General features: G+C 41.0%; 1 protein-coding gene across 2 annotated transcripts in view; it reads right to left on the minus strand.

Moving 5' to 3' along the window:
- The window catches only part of KATNIP (katanin interacting protein), a 57,804-nt gene that overhangs the window by 14,343 nt on the left and 25,909 nt on the right, over positions 1–17,552 (minus strand). For both annotated transcript variants that reach the window (XM_057372351.1, XM_057372350.1), the window contains exons 13-18: positions 15,806–16,694; positions 10,808–11,536; positions 10,034–10,242; positions 6,196–6,259; positions 4,129–4,306; positions 1,659–1,824 (exon numbers count right to left, since the gene is read on the minus strand). In XM_057372351.1, coding sequence (XP_057228334.1) covers positions 1,659–1,824; positions 4,129–4,306; positions 6,196–6,259; positions 10,034–10,242; positions 10,808–11,536; positions 15,806–16,694 — 2,235 coding nt within the window. The remainder of the gene's footprint in view (positions 1–1,658; positions 1,825–4,128; positions 4,307–6,195; positions 6,260–10,033; positions 10,243–10,807; positions 11,537–15,805; positions 16,695–17,552) is intronic.

The raw sequence follows: 17,552 nt of genomic DNA on the forward strand, positions 1-17,552 counted from the left end.
AAGGAGCAGCAATACTTCATGACACATGTCAGGATGCCCTGGGTTTACAGCCTAAACSCCCTTTCCTGTGGCCCAGCAGACCTTGCAGCTTTTGTTTTCTGAATAATTTATTTTACCCTTCTACTGCAGGAATGGGCTCCTCCTTTTCACTAACTCTTGTGGSACTTTGAGTATTCCTGCAGGTGGACACCTGTATCAGACTCACTGCTTTTTCCTACCTAGCCAAGTAAACTGCTGAAAATATACATTTCTTCCTTTTTCCTTGGTTTGGCCTCCAAAGAGCAAATTCCACATTAGATTTTAGAGACTTTAGGAAGCACTGCTCAGCAACAATTAGAACATCAGTAAGTTATCAACATTATTCTCACCCTAAATGCAAAACACAGCACTATACGAGCACCTGGGAAGAAAATTAACTCTATCCCAGCTGAAATCAGGACACAAATGTCACTAAAAGCTCTCATTTATTCAGGGGATATTTTAAGATGGTAATGCTCAAAATGTTCCAGAACCCTCCCGTGTGCCAAACCTGTTGGGCCAATGCAATGGAGCACAAGAATCAGGGGCCATATGTTAAAATCTCCTCATCAGCTGTGGTTTAATTGGRAGATCTTATGCTCTGGCCCTCTGGAAGTCTTTGGCACCACCARGCCCCATGCTGATACTGAAAGATGCCAGGCAGTGTTCATATTACAGCAATTTTTGGAAGGTAAATTGACACAAAGACACAGTTGGGCAACTTTGCCATTCCCTTGCCCRATCCCATGGAGGATCCAGACCTCCAATTTCAGTTCCAGAATTTTTTCCAGAACTTGGCTGATCCTTTTTGTCCTGTCTCTCTCCAGTTTTAACACATGCCAACATTTTTATTCTTATTTATTGACTGAATTTTGACATCAAGAATGCAACAGTTGCATTTTGGGGCAGAAAAGCTGGAACAAGTGGATTCCTAAACTTTCTGTGCAATATGAACAGCAACCTCTGGTTCATTATCACTAYAAGTGTAAGTAGAGCAGGGAAAGGAGCCAAACTCAGAGTGAGAAGGTATAAAATGATCTCCAACAGGTGTCAATTGTCAATTCCAGTAATTCAGTATTAAAAAAATATAAACCAGGCAATGTGCAAAAATAAGAGAGGAGTTATGTTCTACAATTGTAGCTAAATTATAAACTGCTCAAAGGGGACAATTTTCCCTAAATGTTACAATTTCAAAAGACTCTTCCTGGAAMAGACAATATTGAGTGAGTGGCCTTCTGAACCTCAACTAAACAGCATTTCTTTGGCAAAGTTTCCCTCATATCATTCCCTGTCTTCCAGGAAATACAGAATCATATGGTAGCTGTAAATACAAGATATTGAGAGGATACCACTCCAGAATCATATATCCTGAAAATAATATGTGCTACTGTATGTGTCTCTTAGAAAAATCAGCTGTGAAGATTTCTTTAAACCATCTCTGCCTTTTTTATTTTTTTTTTTTTAATATCTGCTGTTTGTGAAGACAGGAATGCATTATACCTGCCACAAAATTCAGACTCAGACAATCCAGAAAGATTTATGGTGTTCCATTAAGGCAGCTATATTCATTCATCACAGCACCAATTTCCCAATGCACTGCTGTATATTTTTGCTGGCAGTGCTCCTTTTCTTTTACTTACCCCTCTGTAGGTATCCTCTGGAGATTTATTGTAGTTCCAAAAGCGAAGCCCTGCAACGCTTTCCATTTTATCAAAATGGATTGTGAGCAGATGATCTTCTCCAAAAGAGAAGGGAATGAGCCACATATGGTCATCCTCCACTGTGATATTAGTGCCATCTATTAACCTGCAAAGAGAAAAGTCCATTAGTGCACAAAGGGAAAAGCTGCCTTCTCTCATGAAAAGCAGGGACTTTGCTRGGGTTCATTTGATTTTAGATGCCACTTCCAGCTTCCAGGGCTTCTTGTGCCCTTGTGCCTGCAATTAAAAAGCACAGTAAACATCAAAAATAGCATGCAAGCATTGAACTAAGGACAACAGRGGGAGAAAAATCAGTATTTTCTCTAGTTGGGTCTGCTTGAGGAAAAACAGCAAAATCCTTCTGTTTTCCCTGTGGGAATAGGGACAGGCAGAGCAAAGCTCAACTGYCTTTGTAGCAAAGTGTCTGAAGGCAAAACTCAGCTCAGACACAATATAATTTATGAATTATTACAGTTCTGTGCCCAGCCCTGCATCGCTGGCACCCTGCAGGGTGTTTCTATGCCAACACAACTCTGCTGCTCCAAGGAGGAGCTGGATGGCAGCTGGATAACCCTGAGCAGCACCAGGCTCTGCTCACATCCTTCATGGGCACAATTAGGCACATCCCCACTATTGTAAAAGACTTCCAAGCAGGGGGACAATGGCATTTCCCAACAGCACAGGCTTCAGGCTGACTGGATAAAGTTAAATCTGGTATTTCCTGACATTATTCTACCACAAACTATGGCATACAAAGATGGAGTAAAGGAGAATATGAATTAATTTTCCACTGTAATTACTTTGGTGTGCTGCCAAAAAAAAAGTAAGTTTATACTTACTATTTATTTAAATTTTAATGGAAGAATGAGTGCCAGACTTGGCAATTCCTTCAAGAAAAAGATTTGAATAATGGGTCTTTCACAGAGGAACTGATTAGGGAGTCCATGAGAGAAGACATAATTCGTGATTTGGTCTTGAATAGTACACCTATTCCAAATGCCACGGTTGAGAGCACTGTAGTGTACTCAAATTCAACCTGCTTGCAGGAATATCCAAAGCCCAAAAAGCCTCTATTTCTTTTTTCCAGAAAAGTTCTTCAGCAAAATAATCAAAAATGCAGAGATAAAATTAAAAATATAACCCACTTCCTAAGAAAGATGTTAGAAAGAAGGAGGATTTGAAAACTCAAAGCCAGCYAGGCTCAGCAGCAGGATAAACAAAGTTATTATGAGCTATCTTTCAGCAAAATTCATGATCAAAAAAGCCCTAAATTGATAGACTCATAAACTCTGGAAGGTTAAATGCGTATGCACAGGCCAAAAAAAAAGAGTCTGAAGGCTAGCAAGCAAAAGATACAATAAATAAAATCCCTCAAATCCATCAGGGGCAGAAAGCTTGCCAGAAATTCTGTAGGATCAACATATCACTAGGAACATTCAGAGAGGAGAAGAAAAAGAAAAGGTAAAGGAATTMTTTGCATCTGGGTCCATCAGGGGGGCCCTGGAGAGATTCCCCCACCAGAATCTTTTCATCCCAGGGGATGTCATGGGGAGATCTCTTAGATCTCAGTGCCTACAGAAGAGATTTTCAGACAAGATGGCAGAAAGAACAAGGAATTGCACACAAGTAAAGCTTGATGGCTGCATTATTCAGATCAGCAGGAATTACAGATTGGTGTGCATGCAKATAAACACAGCATTCCAAGGAAGACACTGCAGAGACTTTGAAAAGACAAATCCTAATTCATAAACCAGGGTACAGCCCATAAACATGCCAGCAGACAGGATTCCAACCAAAAATACCCTTTAAACTGGAGAGATGACTCAGAAACAACAGGATGCAGCTTCAATAACACCCAAATGCCAAGTCCTCTCCAGATCTACAGCCTATAATTTCCATACTGCTGCCATTTAGGATGCACAAGCTAATTTGAGGAAATACACTTGTCAATGAATAAAACTTCATTAGAATTGCAAAAAAAAAGAAAAAAAAAAAAACAACTGCAAAATTGCCAAAAGAATGGCACCTCTTTGTGCAATTCCCCAACACATCCTCAGTCTTCGCTAACTTGAAAATTTTCCTTGAAGTTATCCAGAAATCCTGCATAAATATCACTCAATATGCACAGACAGATGCTCCAGAACACCCACATTTCTTCCTGGAAAGTCCTTGGCAGAAATACCAAGCAGGCATGTTCTCATCTCCCAACTCAAACACCATCTTTTGGAAACATCTCATTCATGTTTCTACAACAAGCTGTTCCTGGACAGCTTGTGAATTCCAAGAATGAGCAGTGATGGGATGAAAATCATGTCCACATTAACATGTGTTAACATAACAGAAWCTTATAGAAATCTGTCACTTTATGGAAAATCTGATGAAAAATATATSCAAGCCTTTGGTTACTCACTTTTCTAACGTTCTGGAGTCTCCTGTGTACTCAGGGAGATCATTTAAGTCTTGGGGTGAAGCAGAAATCTGTTCTGCATTTATTTTTAATGCTTGGCCATCCTTCCCTATCACTTCAASTCCTGTCAGTCCCAGGTAATGAGAGTCTCCCCAGGTCATGGTGAAGTTCAGCTGCAGGCCTATATAAAAGAATATACATTTAATGTCTCTATATACTTATTAATTTGAAGTAAGGAGCCTATATGAACATGCATGTATAGATATAATAGATTTTGTATAGATAAAACAACTTTATATGCAGGAATTGGATATTTCCTGGTCAATGTGCCCCCCTCCATGCAACAGCAGTTTCCTTTAATCTGTGTCAGAGCCCTTTAATGTGCCACCAACACCTTGTTCACCTGAAATTACACAAGTGCTGATCAAGCACGTTCCCAAGTGTCTCATTACTGGGACTGCAGGCTGACAGGCAGCCAGTGACACATTTAAGCAGTTACATGACAGATTTTGTGATTATGCAGACGCAGAGAAGACCCATTAGTCTGAAGTCTATCCATCATCTTTTAGCAGCTAAGTGACTGCATGGATTTATATAAATCCAGCCACTGAGAAAGCTTACATTTTTAGAGAACACCCACTCGCAGTTAAAGCAAAGAAAAAATTGGTTTAGTAATGTTTTTAAGTTATTTTCTTCACATCAGAAGTGGGCACACTGGAAGGATTTTCATGGGATAGCATCAGTGAAAAGCAGCAATGTTGATCAGGCTGCATCTTCAGAAAATAAACAGGAAAGAAAAGCTGGACAGACAAAAGSCTGAATGTGTATCTTTAGTTCCACCTTACTGAAAAAATAGAAATAGCATATACAGATATAAAAAGTAACATTCCAATATGATCAGCTTCCATAAAAATCCATCCCTGTCAATTAAAAATATCTTTCATTTCACACTCTACAAAAAGCCACAAATAACCAGTTTGGGTGGTATCTAAAGAAGCACCAGCAAGCATGATGTTTGCAAAACAAACAAGCATTCAACTTATTAAGCCAGGCAGCCCAATTACCCCTAAAAASCCAGAGAAGTTCTTGATACACCCATAAATTCACTTGGGTGTAAGAGCTCATTAGCACTTGCAGAGACATGAGGAAATAAATAGTTCTGTCAGCTGACAAGTGGGGAGCTGTGGCTACACTGGCAGGAGACACAATCCCCAAACCCTCTGCTAAACCCAAACCTGCTCAAGCCTGCAGGAGCTCTCAGGAGAKCTCCCAGTCTGTTCAGGAGAAATCCCAGACTATTCAGGAGAAATCCCAGTCTGTTCTCCAGTGCAAAGCTGGAGTGAARCAGCCACCCCCACAGATTTAGTGTTCCCCATCCCATAGTTTCGTGTTCCTTCATGGAGTCTGAGGATGTCACAGGGGAAGGGACCTCTGGAGGTGCCCAATCCAGCTCCAAGATCAGCTCTCAGGAGTTAATGCAGTGGAAGTTTATCCTGGCACATTCCAAACCCTCTCAATCCAGAGCTGGATCGCTCTCAGGGTGAAAAAGATTTCCTAAAACCCTGYTGGAAATTCTTGTCAAAGGACCAGGAGCTGTTCCTGAAGCTTTTGGGCCATGCAGAAATTATGTGGACAACAGCTGAAAGGCCCACAGGGAGCTGGTTTTGTACAGGATAATAAATCAGGTACTTTAAGCAGGGATGTAACACTCTGATCTAGCTTTACTGATGGGTTTCTATTGTCAATCCAATCTGAAAAATTCAGTCAGTCTACATAAACACAAAGGATTGGKAGAGAATTACTGGGTAAGGGACACAGCTATTAGAAATCCCATTCAGGGACTAGGCAAATGGCTAATGTTGTTTTTCTGAGATTAAAAGCCAACTGTTGCAATATAATGTTGTAAATGCCATAGCAAACAAAGCTTCTGCCTTAAATATTCAATTACTGCTCTTTATTCTAGACCTGGCATCTGTCACAAAGTTCTGTGCAGCTCTGACAAATCAGATSCTCCTTGATAACATGATTGGGGGAAGGGTGGTTAAGCAAAAAACAAATGGAATAACTTACATTTGCCAGTAAATATTCCTGTTTCCTTTGGCATACATTCAGAAACAGAGTCTGGCTCTTGAACCTAAAAAGGAAGTCAACAGGTATAAAATTAAATTTACATTGATTGTTCACAAAGTGTGATTTTTGTGTCTGTTTCTTTTTGTTTATCAATCTGCCCTCCCCACCTGGGCTGTGCTGTGACTAATGGAAAATGTGACCCAAAAATGTAGAAGGTCAGGTAGATCCTTTAAAAGTTAAGATTATTGGGGTCTAGATGCTTCATGCATCTAGAAATATAAAATGGGAGACTCCATAGTGTGAGCTGCCTCAAAGAGGCTGGAATTCTCAAATCACACTTATTTCCCTGCAGGCTGCCATCAGCAAACCATAATATGCTGGATTTGCAGTATGTTGCAAATCTGTTGCAGAGACAAGAAGTCTGGAAGGAAGTCAAGACCAGAGAGTGCCACCACGATTTCTTCTCAAGAATTAAGAGGCAGAACAAACAAGCAAACTTGCCCAAAAGCTTGTGCTTGTGCTCTGGCAATGCTAATTAAAAATTGCCTATGCTATTCAGAAAAGCAAAGAAACAGATGACAAAATCTGCTGATCACACTGGGGCAATCAGGGTAGTAAAGACAAAAATGGCAAAGCATTGCAGAGAGTGTTCACTTCACTGAGAAAGTGTGATAAAATGGCTAATTCTGTTCACTGTGGGCAAATGGAAAAATGCACCACATGGGGAAAACAATTCTAACTTCACATACACCAGCATTGGACTCCAAAATAAATAATAGCAGATTAGAATGAGATCTTGGCATTTTTATAAGCAGCTCTATAAAAACATCAGCTCAATCCTCATTAGTAGTCAAAAGGCCAAACAGGAAATTAGAAGTCCAGACTCCTTCTCTTTAATTCATCATTAGAAATAAACTTCCTGTCATCCACAATACATCAAGTGGATCTACACTGTGCCTAAAATAAATAAACAAAGACTGGGCAACACTTCTCTCCTACTGCTCCATTAGATCCCTGCAGCTTAACCACTGATCCCCAGGATCTCATGTGTTCCCAGACTGCAACATCCTTCTCATGGCAGCAAATGTCCCTGTGGGAATTAAGGTAATTCAGGTGAGGCTGAATAGGAAGTGGGCACTGAAATAAACCCCTTCCATTGGGGTTACCTCTCTCACTAAGCAGCAACCCTGATGTCTGATGCCTCTTCCCCAGAACAATTCTAAAAGACCAGCCTGGGAATTAAAATTTGCAACTTTACTGATAATTTAAACCCATGGACACAATAAAGGTTACTGGGTTTATAGACTGTTAAATAATGCCCTCCCTTGTAGCCCATAACCCCTTCATTCCACTGGTGCTCCATCATCTCTTTTTCAGATATTTTAGACCAATTTCCTACTATTTTAACTACTTGTGCTAGTGGGCATTGTCCTACCTGTGCTCTTAGATTCTTATGGCTAAAACAAAACACCACCATAGTCCAGGAAATATTGGCAAAGCAATAAAACATAGGAAGTATTWCCATGGTCCTACACYTGACTGTACTGATCAGYACCTTCCCTGCAAGGAAWAACTAAAGCAGCACCAATCATTCTGGAAAAGAGGGATTTAGAAGACAAACACAGGGGCTTGAAGAAGGGAGTGGGGAATAATTGTTTTGTTTCTCCCAATACAAAACTTAGAGGGCATTAAATGAACCCAGCAACAAACAGGAGGAGTTATTTGTGCTGTGCAGGTTCAGCTGGGAAACAGAGAACTGTAAATTGTATATGTGCACAGGGGTTCAAAACCTGSTGGATGAATTAATGCAATAAAAACTTATGGCAGGATATTAAACACAAATCTAGAGAATTCAGAGAGAGAGAATTCAGTCTAGCCTAGAGAATTTGGTCCGATTTCAAATTCAGAGAAAAGAAAATGGGAAAAAAGCTCCCCAATCACCTTTTCCAAAAGACACATACGTGAAAACAAGCAAATAACTGCAACTTTGAAATTTCTAGTACCTCTCTGATATGATTGAAACACAAAGGTTAAGTGAAAACGTCCTTGTGAGACACATTTCTGAGAGCTGGATGAGTGTTTCAGTGAAACACCACTCTGTGTTTGTGCTGTTTTTTCCTTCTCCCTAAGCACCCACTACTGGGCACAGGATTGAATCCAGTGCAGCAGTTCCAGGTCTGATCTGCCATAAAAGTCAGCACGTTCAGGATTACTGAATTCATGGACAGACAGATGGCCATGGATCATCCTGACAGGAAAGGGAGACACTTCTGCAAGAGCTTTTGGTAAAACACCATTTCATCTACTGAATGTGCAACAGGGAATAAAGGTGAATGATCAACAGCAGGGACTGTCCAAACTGGTCAATACTGGTCTGACAACCTTAGGATGGGGAAGACAAATTGTCCAGCAGATCTGTATCATTCTGGAAGCATAAACATCCCCCTCACAGGAATCCTGATGGTACCAGCAAATACACAATGACAAGGAGATCAATGGCTCWGTCACAACAGCTTTTGTTATTCCACTGCTGATGCAGCAATTTCAGAGGCAGAGCAGGGGTGGGAAGGGCACCAGAGCCAAACAGCAAAATGAAARGCAGAGCCTGTGTCTGAGCAAGGACCAGGCAGCCCAGGGCCAGGCTTCTGCCAGGGAGAGGTCCTGGGGAATGCAACAATAAACACGTGATCAGGAAAAGAAAGGTGAACTTCGATTTGTGTTCATGAAATCCTGCACTGCACAAGGCTCTGAACTGATACTGCAAGCGAAGATGGGACCAAAATTCCTGGAGAAGTCCATGGTTAGAGACACTGACTTTTGATTTTAACAGTGAGCTCAAATTCCAAGGTCATTGGATTTCCTTTTGTCTTGTGAGCCACAAGAAAAAGAGGATAAGAAAGAGGATAAGACAGGGAAGGTTTGGCAGCCACACAAGGCTCATTATGAACCATAGATCCCTGGGAGCACTTTGGCTGGGGCAGCTGGAATTTGGATTGATTCAGCTTTGGATCTCCTGACAGACTCACGAGTGGAGTGTGAACCTAGAAAAACASAACCTCACTGATGCCACACTGGGGGTTCTTGAAGATTCTGAGAAAATACAGAWTTTTTATAGAAAATTTTAAGAAAAATAGATCAAAAACTGCCCCACAACCATTTCAAAACAATTTTGCAGGATCTTTGCTCAGACACTGGGCTGTTGGGCTGGAATGGCCAAAGGCAAGACCTCAGTGCTTGAAAGCACAGCCTTCCTCCAAGGAATGAAATACCTTCTGCGTGGAATAGAAAGGAGATATTTTTACGCTGCAAAATGCACACAAACCTGTGATGATGCTAGTCAAAGAAAAGAGAGGAAAAATAAAGAAAGGGCTGAGAGAAASAGAATCCTCCCATTTAATTAATATTTAATTTGTGGAGGAAGATACCAGCTATATGGAAAATATGGGAAAATCTTTGGTTTGGAGTGAGAGGAAGCACAGCTACTCATGATATGAGTAACTGTATGGGAAAAATCAGTGACAGTGCAGAAACCTTCAGGAGAACCCAAATCAAAAAGAACTCCCTCTGGTCTCTGTCCAAGTAGGTAAAAAAGAAACAAATCTAGTATAGATTATAACATATTTCCTTATATGTTTAATAATTATTCAGGGACTCCAGAATTTGAAGACCTCTAGGGCTTAAAAAAAAATAACATGAATTATTGAACAGGTGAAAAAAAAGCCTTCAAAATAGTAGTATTGTGTAAATTCTCCTGCAGTTTGAGTCCAGCCTAGAAATGTGTCTATTCCTTCCCTTTTCAGAGACATTTACAGAGAGTTCTGAACACACAGCCCCCTACCTGTTGACCCTCTGTTCTCAGCCCTGCCTGTGTAAAAGGTCTCTCATCTCCCTCCCTGTCAGCAGTTGTTGGTCTCTTCAGCTCTTCCTCGTATCTCAGGCAGCTGGAATCTCCCATTTCTCCATCATAGGTCTCATCRTAGCAGTAAATGGCTTCAAGGATATCATCGTCAGTAGTGAACAGTATGGTATCCCCAAAGTGTTCTGGAGCTGGAGGCAACACACAGAATTAAATGGAGAAATAATGCAAAAAGAATACATGGAAAGATAAAACTTATTTATGGGCCTCCTTTGCACTTAATTTTGCAGCAGTGTTTAAAGATAATGAATGGCAAATTGATACTGACTACTGCTATAATGAGTGTTTCACTCTCAAACCTACATTGCACAGAAAAACCTAGAGAATTCAGTCAGATTTCAAATCCAGAGAAAAGAAAATGGGAAAAAAGCTTCCCAGYCACCTTTTCCAAAAGACTACGTACRTGAAAACAAGAAAAAAAGCTGCAACTTTGAAATTTCTAGTGCATATCTGATGTGATAGAAACACAGACTTGTTGCTAAGACATAGTTAAAAATGGAGATTAGCTCTGAATGCTGCTAAAATCCCCAGTATCAGTGAAGAATGCATTAATGGGCTTTGCATTATGTTTTTAAATGAAATCCCAGCCACAGAGCCAGCTTGCTTTGAAGTGGAAAGTGATAACAAACAAGCTAAATGTATTTTGCTTGTATTGTGCTGCTGCTTCCACAGGGAAAATAAGAAATGCYAGCCTACCTCCAGACAAGGTTCCCGAGGCTTTGGCAATCTCTCCTYTAAAGATGCACTGCTCATCCAACAGCATGATGATGTCTTTCACACCTCGGAAGGAGTGGATGCGGGATTTATTGTAATTCCAAATCCTAATCATGGCTACCTGACAGGAACTCACAAAGTCCAGGAAGACAAAGTGAGGTTTCCCAGGGGTGAAGGGTGCCAGCCAGAGGTGCATGTCATCCTGGGTGCGATTCACCCCATCGATCAGGTTGGTTACTACCCTGGGATCGTTGCCATAAGCTGGTAGAATATTTATATCAGGGGGTTCAGCTGTTATTTTTGCAATGTGCACAGGCTCTCCCTTGGAGCTGAACACTTCAATGCCATTCAGACCAACGTAATGTCTGTCTCCCCACGTGGTGCGGATGTCTATCACCAAGTGCTGCCCACAAGGTAAAACAGGGATTTTAAAATCGCTTCCATCCTGTATCTCCACAGAATTTTCTTCTTCMTGCCTCTTTGGCAGTGCTTGTGATCCCTCTTTTCTCTGATGCTCTCCRGGACGGTTGATTTTTTGTTGATGCAGAAACTCATCAAAGATATCCCCTTGAAAATCCATGTTGGAGATGCGGCCACGGTGGGAGTAATTAAATTTCACCAAGGAGTTCCAGGACTCCTGCAGAGTGTGTTCTTGTTCACTACACCACTTCATTCTAGAGGTTGCCACGTCCTTGACGGGAAAGTCTTCATCTGAAAATAACATTACAAAGGCACTTAATGTACAAACAGCACTRGGAGCAAAGCACTGCAGCACTTTCAGAATGATGCTGGTCATACCTGTGTCCCTCACTGTGAAATTCTCTTATAGCAGCACTTTGATTTTGCCTCCCTATTATCAAGGCCACATGTCCCAGTTTCCCTTCCCCAGTCAGACATAATGAACAAAATCACTTTTAACTATGGAGGAGCAGAGCTCATACCATGATACAAACCAAGTTTGAGGTTGTGAATCCTTGACTCAGCCCTTAAAGAAATTGGGATTTTTTCCCAGTGATCCTTATTGTGTGGCTGTCACGGGAGTTTAAATCATCCCTCTGCATTTCTGCAGATCTTTCATACAGCTGGAAGTGGCTGGACTGGTTAATGTGAAGCATTACAGAGAAAAGTTGGTTCTTTCCCTCCAAATGAGCCATAGGCATATAAAGAAAAGTGGTGGGGAAAGGAGTAGGTTCAGCATACAGGGAGAATGAGGTGAGCATTGCATTCTATACAGGTAATATCCAAATATTTTCCCCACTTTTCAGCAAGTGTGAGATGCAGAAAGAGGATAATGACAAGGTATCTAATGGGAATTAGTGAGGACAACAAATCAGAGGGGCACAGTGGGAGCAAAGCATGTTCTTGTGGCTGCACTGGGGAATTGCTTCATTTCCATCTCAAAACAATTAAGAACAGATAATAACCAGGATTTTCAATAAAGCAGTCACTTACGTATTTTCTTGAAATAAATGTAGAAAAGGAAGTGGAGTACTAAACAATTACAGGCCCATGGGCCAGATTTTACTTCTGTACAATGTCCTTGGGTGGATACTAAAACAAATGGTTATCAAGAATAAATGCCAATTGCTGTAAAATGCAAAATAATGTTTACCCAAAAGGCTGCTCAAAATTAACTTTTAACTGTGTTTCTGGAAATACTGGAAAGAGGCAATGTTCCACACCTATCTATRGCAAATAATCATTTACAGTGGGAACACGTGAGATAAAATGAAGAATCTTAAAGCAGATGGGAAACTACCTGGAAAAGGKCTGTCTTCTAGAATGAAAGGCTGGGGACCAACGTGGCCACTCCTCCTTACCCCACCAGGAAAATGCAGATATGGAGTGAAAGTTTGTATTTCAGAGAACATCAGACATTTGTAAGTCGCTCTCTTGCTCACACCACTGTCAGGGCAGATGCTCAGGATGCTCAGTGATCCCTAAGAACACATCCCAAAACCTCCCAATTTACCTGGAGAAGGTACTGTACATGAATTTACCCCTTCAAAATGTCAAAGCTTGAAAATTCTGGGATGATGAGAAGACAGATTTGACATCCACTGACCTTTGTTTGGGACAGCTTTTCCTTTATTTTTTTACACATTAAATAATTCCAACAGCCCAGGRGTTACAATGCTGAAGCCCCTTTAGGGCAATGCAATGGGAAGTTAAGAGGTTTGTGAGTGACACTGAGGAGAGAGGAAGCTCTGAAAGGAAAGCAGAGAAGGCCCAAAAGCAGAGGTTGGTGGCTGAAGGCTTCCAGGGTTTGGCTTTTATTCTTTTAAGAATCTAAAATGTATTATTTATTAACCACATCTCAAACATCCAACTCCCCTGGGGGTTCAGGGGTGTCTTGAGCCACCAATTCCCTTGTCCTACTTCTGATGGCAACACACTCCACAAAATTCCTCTCCAAATTCAGTGAATGACATTTTGGGGCAAGACTATACAGGAAAAAAAAGCACCTTTCTTCTCCCTCTGTTGTGTTAATCTCTCTTTTTACTCCCYGCAGTTAGAAACAGCAATCATATTTCCATGCTGCAATCACATGCTTCATTTCCCAAATCATTCTAAAAGCTCTCCTCTGTATCTGTTCCACTCAGTAATCAGCTTTCCTGAAAATGGATGAGCAGAGCTGCAGTTTTCCAACTGAGGTCTCACAAGAGCCTGTGTTGGGATATGAAGGTTTCCCAAGAACCCCAAAAATGCCTGTGCTGATCCATCCTGGGAGTGCAGTGCTCCAGTCCCTGCTCAGAGCAGCATTTCACTCAATCTGCTATCAGCTACTCAACTGCAATCCTTCTCTGCCTCGGTCATTTGCCATTGATGATTACTCAGCTTACAACTTAATTTTTGGTTATTAGCCCCCAAGTGAGCCTGCAAACATTCTCCTGAATTGCATCCCACTGCTCCAGCCCTCCGGTTCATCGTTCTGTGCAGTTCTTCAATCTCCTTAACTCATAATAAACCAAATTATATGTGATTTGCAATTTTTATCAGCATACTCCCGCCATTTCCTTCGCACATTAAACCGGTTATCGAAGAAAAATGGATATTTTTACAGCAAAATGAACTCGAGCCAAGCCTGTACGTGCTGTTCCTAATTCCTGGTGTTCCTGYGAGCCATTCAGTGACCAAAGCCGTGCTGGGACAGCCACAGGAGCCTCTGAGCCTTCCCTTTGTCCCACTCTCCACTGGGAACTGCCCTTCTYCCAGCCCCAGGCCAATTAAAATCCAGCACTCTTGAAAGGTTTCCCTGTTGTTAAAGCTCTCTCAGCTGCACTTTGAGGATGGCTTTACCCTGCACACACACAGAGAACAAAAGCTGCTGGAATGGCTGTAATTTCCCAGAGACTAAAAACACATTGGAGCTTTGAGCACCACAGGGCWCAACCTGCTCTGAGCAAAATTAGAGGGCATTGTATAGAAAAATATTATATATATAACCCTCATCTTATAGTTTACATTAAAATCCCTGATTTATTTCCATTTTTACAACTGGACAAAACCACCCAAGGAGGGATTTATATAGTTTTCACAATGTTAAGGATTTAATGTAACAGGTACTGTAAAAAGTGTGGAACAGCACATGGGCTGCAGTGGGTGAAGGGCAGGTGGCACCCATTCCAAACTTCTCTTCTTTGAGGTAAACTTCAGAGATACTGYTCAAACTGCTGCTTTCTCCACAGAGGGTCAGACAAGGAAAAATTCAGACGTTCTAAGTTTAGAAAGAACCATTTTCCTCACCTTTGTCTGAAAAATCCCTGCAGTACCTGCTGTAGGATTTGATCTGGCATCCTTTCATTTTAGGTACATTTTCTGTCCCTTATCACCATCACTTTAATGTAAACACCCTAATTCAATACAGAGCAAGGTACATTTTCATGTAAATCATTCTGATGGTAAATCACCCCCAAATTTCAGTTGTGGTTTTGTAACACGTTATTCCAGTTCTCTGGGTCTTGTTGTCCTTGCTCCATTAAATTCTTCATTTGAGACAAGGTAGTGAATGCTGAAGAGCWACAGAATGCCAAGGAAGGGGTAGGAAGAGTCCAAAAAACAGCAGACAGAGTGACATGGCTTGAAACTGAAAAGGGAAGACAAAAATACATCCAGAGCAATGSAAAGTTGGTGAATAGAAAGAAAAAGTAGAACCTGTGGGCAAGAAATTCTATTTTCCTGTTATTTACAGTTGTTAAAGACAAAAATACGATCTCAGGCCCTGAAAATTTTGTAGCCATGGATTGCCAGAGGTTGGAGAGAGGGGGAATTTGGGAGGTTGCACAGTTCTGTTTTTTCCTGGGGACACTGCTAGATACTGCCAGAGGCACAACACAACTCAAAGCTGGATCCTCCACCTCCAGCAGGAGGACAGGGATAACCAACAGCACAGAGCAGAAAAGTGTAATAAAATAAATAGCTAAATTTATTAGAAAACTCTTCATAAATAAGCAAAGTGTCTGAGGGAGAGGTTTTGCAAAGTTATATGAGCTGAGAAGGAAAATAAGGGCAGTTTTTCATTCACGCTGAATAAATAAATTCAGCTTCCATTCTCACTGAGAAAGACACAAAGCTACTACACAAATAAACTCTGCAAATTTACTCACTACCTCGACAATAAAATCTTCTTTATCTTTCTGTAGATTTTAATTGATATWAGCAAACATTTGCTGTCTGTAGGACTGTCAATTTTTAGAATATAATTGACTGAAATTTAGTCTTCCATCTGCTCCAAATAAATTAAAACCCACTAAATCAGAATGTAAATTTTTCAGAAGAGTATTTCACATCAGGTGTAGGACCAGGAGAGAGACTCTGAGTATTCTCATGAGGAAAATACCACAAATAGCAAAGCTAAAATTGCCCTGTCTGTACCTCCAGGAATCTCAAGAGGTGCCTTTCTACCTAAAATGAGTCTGTGCTTCTGCAAAATGGAGAATACATCAGCATTTGCACTAAGGTTGTTGCTGTGACTCTTACCTTTGACAGCAGAATCATCTTCTCCCACATTTATGGTGTTTAACCCCAGCTTTTTACCACACATGACACTCCTCCTTCCACTCGTAGGGTACTGTAAACTGCCACAGTTTTTGTTAGAAAGTTGCTCAAAAATGTCCAAGTCCACCTCAGCATCCTTTCTGGATAACAYTTGTGATCTCCCATCTCCAGTTGCATTTCTACTACTGAGTCCTCCCAGTTCATTTCTCGGACATTTGACATCCTCATTTATCAGCTCTGAAAAGTTTGTCATGATTTCATCTGGCTGAGTTTGAAATCTCGAGTTTAAACTCTGTTCTGTGGCAAGCCATGGTGGCTTCTGCCTGCTGGGGGTAGGCTGATTGTTGTGTGTCACYTGGGAGGATGACTGCAGCCAGGAAGGAACTGAACCTGCAGAATCTGATAATTTCCTTCCTGTCAACTTCTCCATTTGCTCGCTCAGACTGAGCTCATCATCAGACTGAACGTGCTCTGGAACYGCTGCCTCCTCTTTGGCATCTTTTACACAAACTTGAGATGGGAATGGTTTTAGATCATCCTCCAACTGAGACAAATTTTTCTTTGTAAAGCTGATTGAGTTCATCTTCAGCTCAGGAAGATTTTCTTCTGGCAGAGCTTTCCAGTTCAGGGAGGTACTGTTTGAYTCTGAGCATTGAAAATGTAGCTCTGCTTTCTTGTCTGGGGCTGCAGATGCATTCAGTTCTTCCCTCTCAGCTGAGGGAGGTGCTGAGGGGTTTTGTTTGGGGTCTGTAAGGTCAATTGTGGTGGTGTGGTCAGCAAGGAGATCTCCAGAAGCTCTCCCTAATTCACCATCAAACACGAGGTTCTCATCCACGTACAACTTCACCTTCTTTGCTCCAACATCAAGGTCCTACAGAAATGAAAGTGTGAAGATTTCAGTTAAGCTTTCAAGCATTAGACACCACTGCTCTGGGACTCTGACATCTGAACACTTAATCAATGGACAGATGAAAACAATTAAACCCTGTGTCAGTAACGTGCTTTTGACTACTTTTAATCTGAAACTATGAAAGCTACTGTGGAATATATAAAATTTTATTTAAAAGGACTGAAAACCTTGCTAGATATTGCTATGAACCAGTCTGTCTGACAAGGTTTGTATTTAGAAAAGCTTGAGGGAAAAAGCCTAGATTAAGTGTAATTATATTTGATCAGGATGTAAATTCCAGAGGCACATTTTCTTTCAGCATCTCTAAGATTTACCACTTTCACAGCCTGTTCCACAGTGAACAACCACCCAGATCAAAGCYTCCAGAGTTAAAAAGAGTTACAAAGAGTTACAGAAACGCAGACCTAGAAAATATAGCCAGAAAAAAAATCATCCAGTCCATTTCTTTCWACTGAAGAATGTAAAACAACCTACACCATTGTGAAGAAATCTGATTTTAACAGTTTTCAACTAATCTGCCCTGATAGCCTATTCCCAGACTTAACTAGCCTTTTAAATAAGGGCCTTTATCTCAGACACAATTCTGACACTCACAACTTTATCTCTATGTTCTCCTTCTCTGTGGCACTCACCAATACCTGATTTTTTCATTCCATTGAAGTTGGAACTAATGTTCTTTCTATTCTCTTCACCATTCCGATATAGCCTTTTCTCCCTCTTGACAAAAATACCATTATCTTCAAAGAAAATATAGAGATGAGACACAATCCATCTCCTTTCTGTTCTCTGACTTTCAGTACCATGTCCATCTYGTGGGCT

Source organism: Malurus melanocephalus, unplaced genomic scaffold (genome assembly GCF_030028575.1).
Source record: "Malurus melanocephalus ecotype Western Australia unplaced genomic scaffold, MMel_1.1 scaffold_170, whole genome shotgun sequence".
NCBI classification, from domain to species: Eukaryota; Metazoa; Chordata; class Aves; order Passeriformes; family Maluridae; genus Malurus; species Malurus melanocephalus.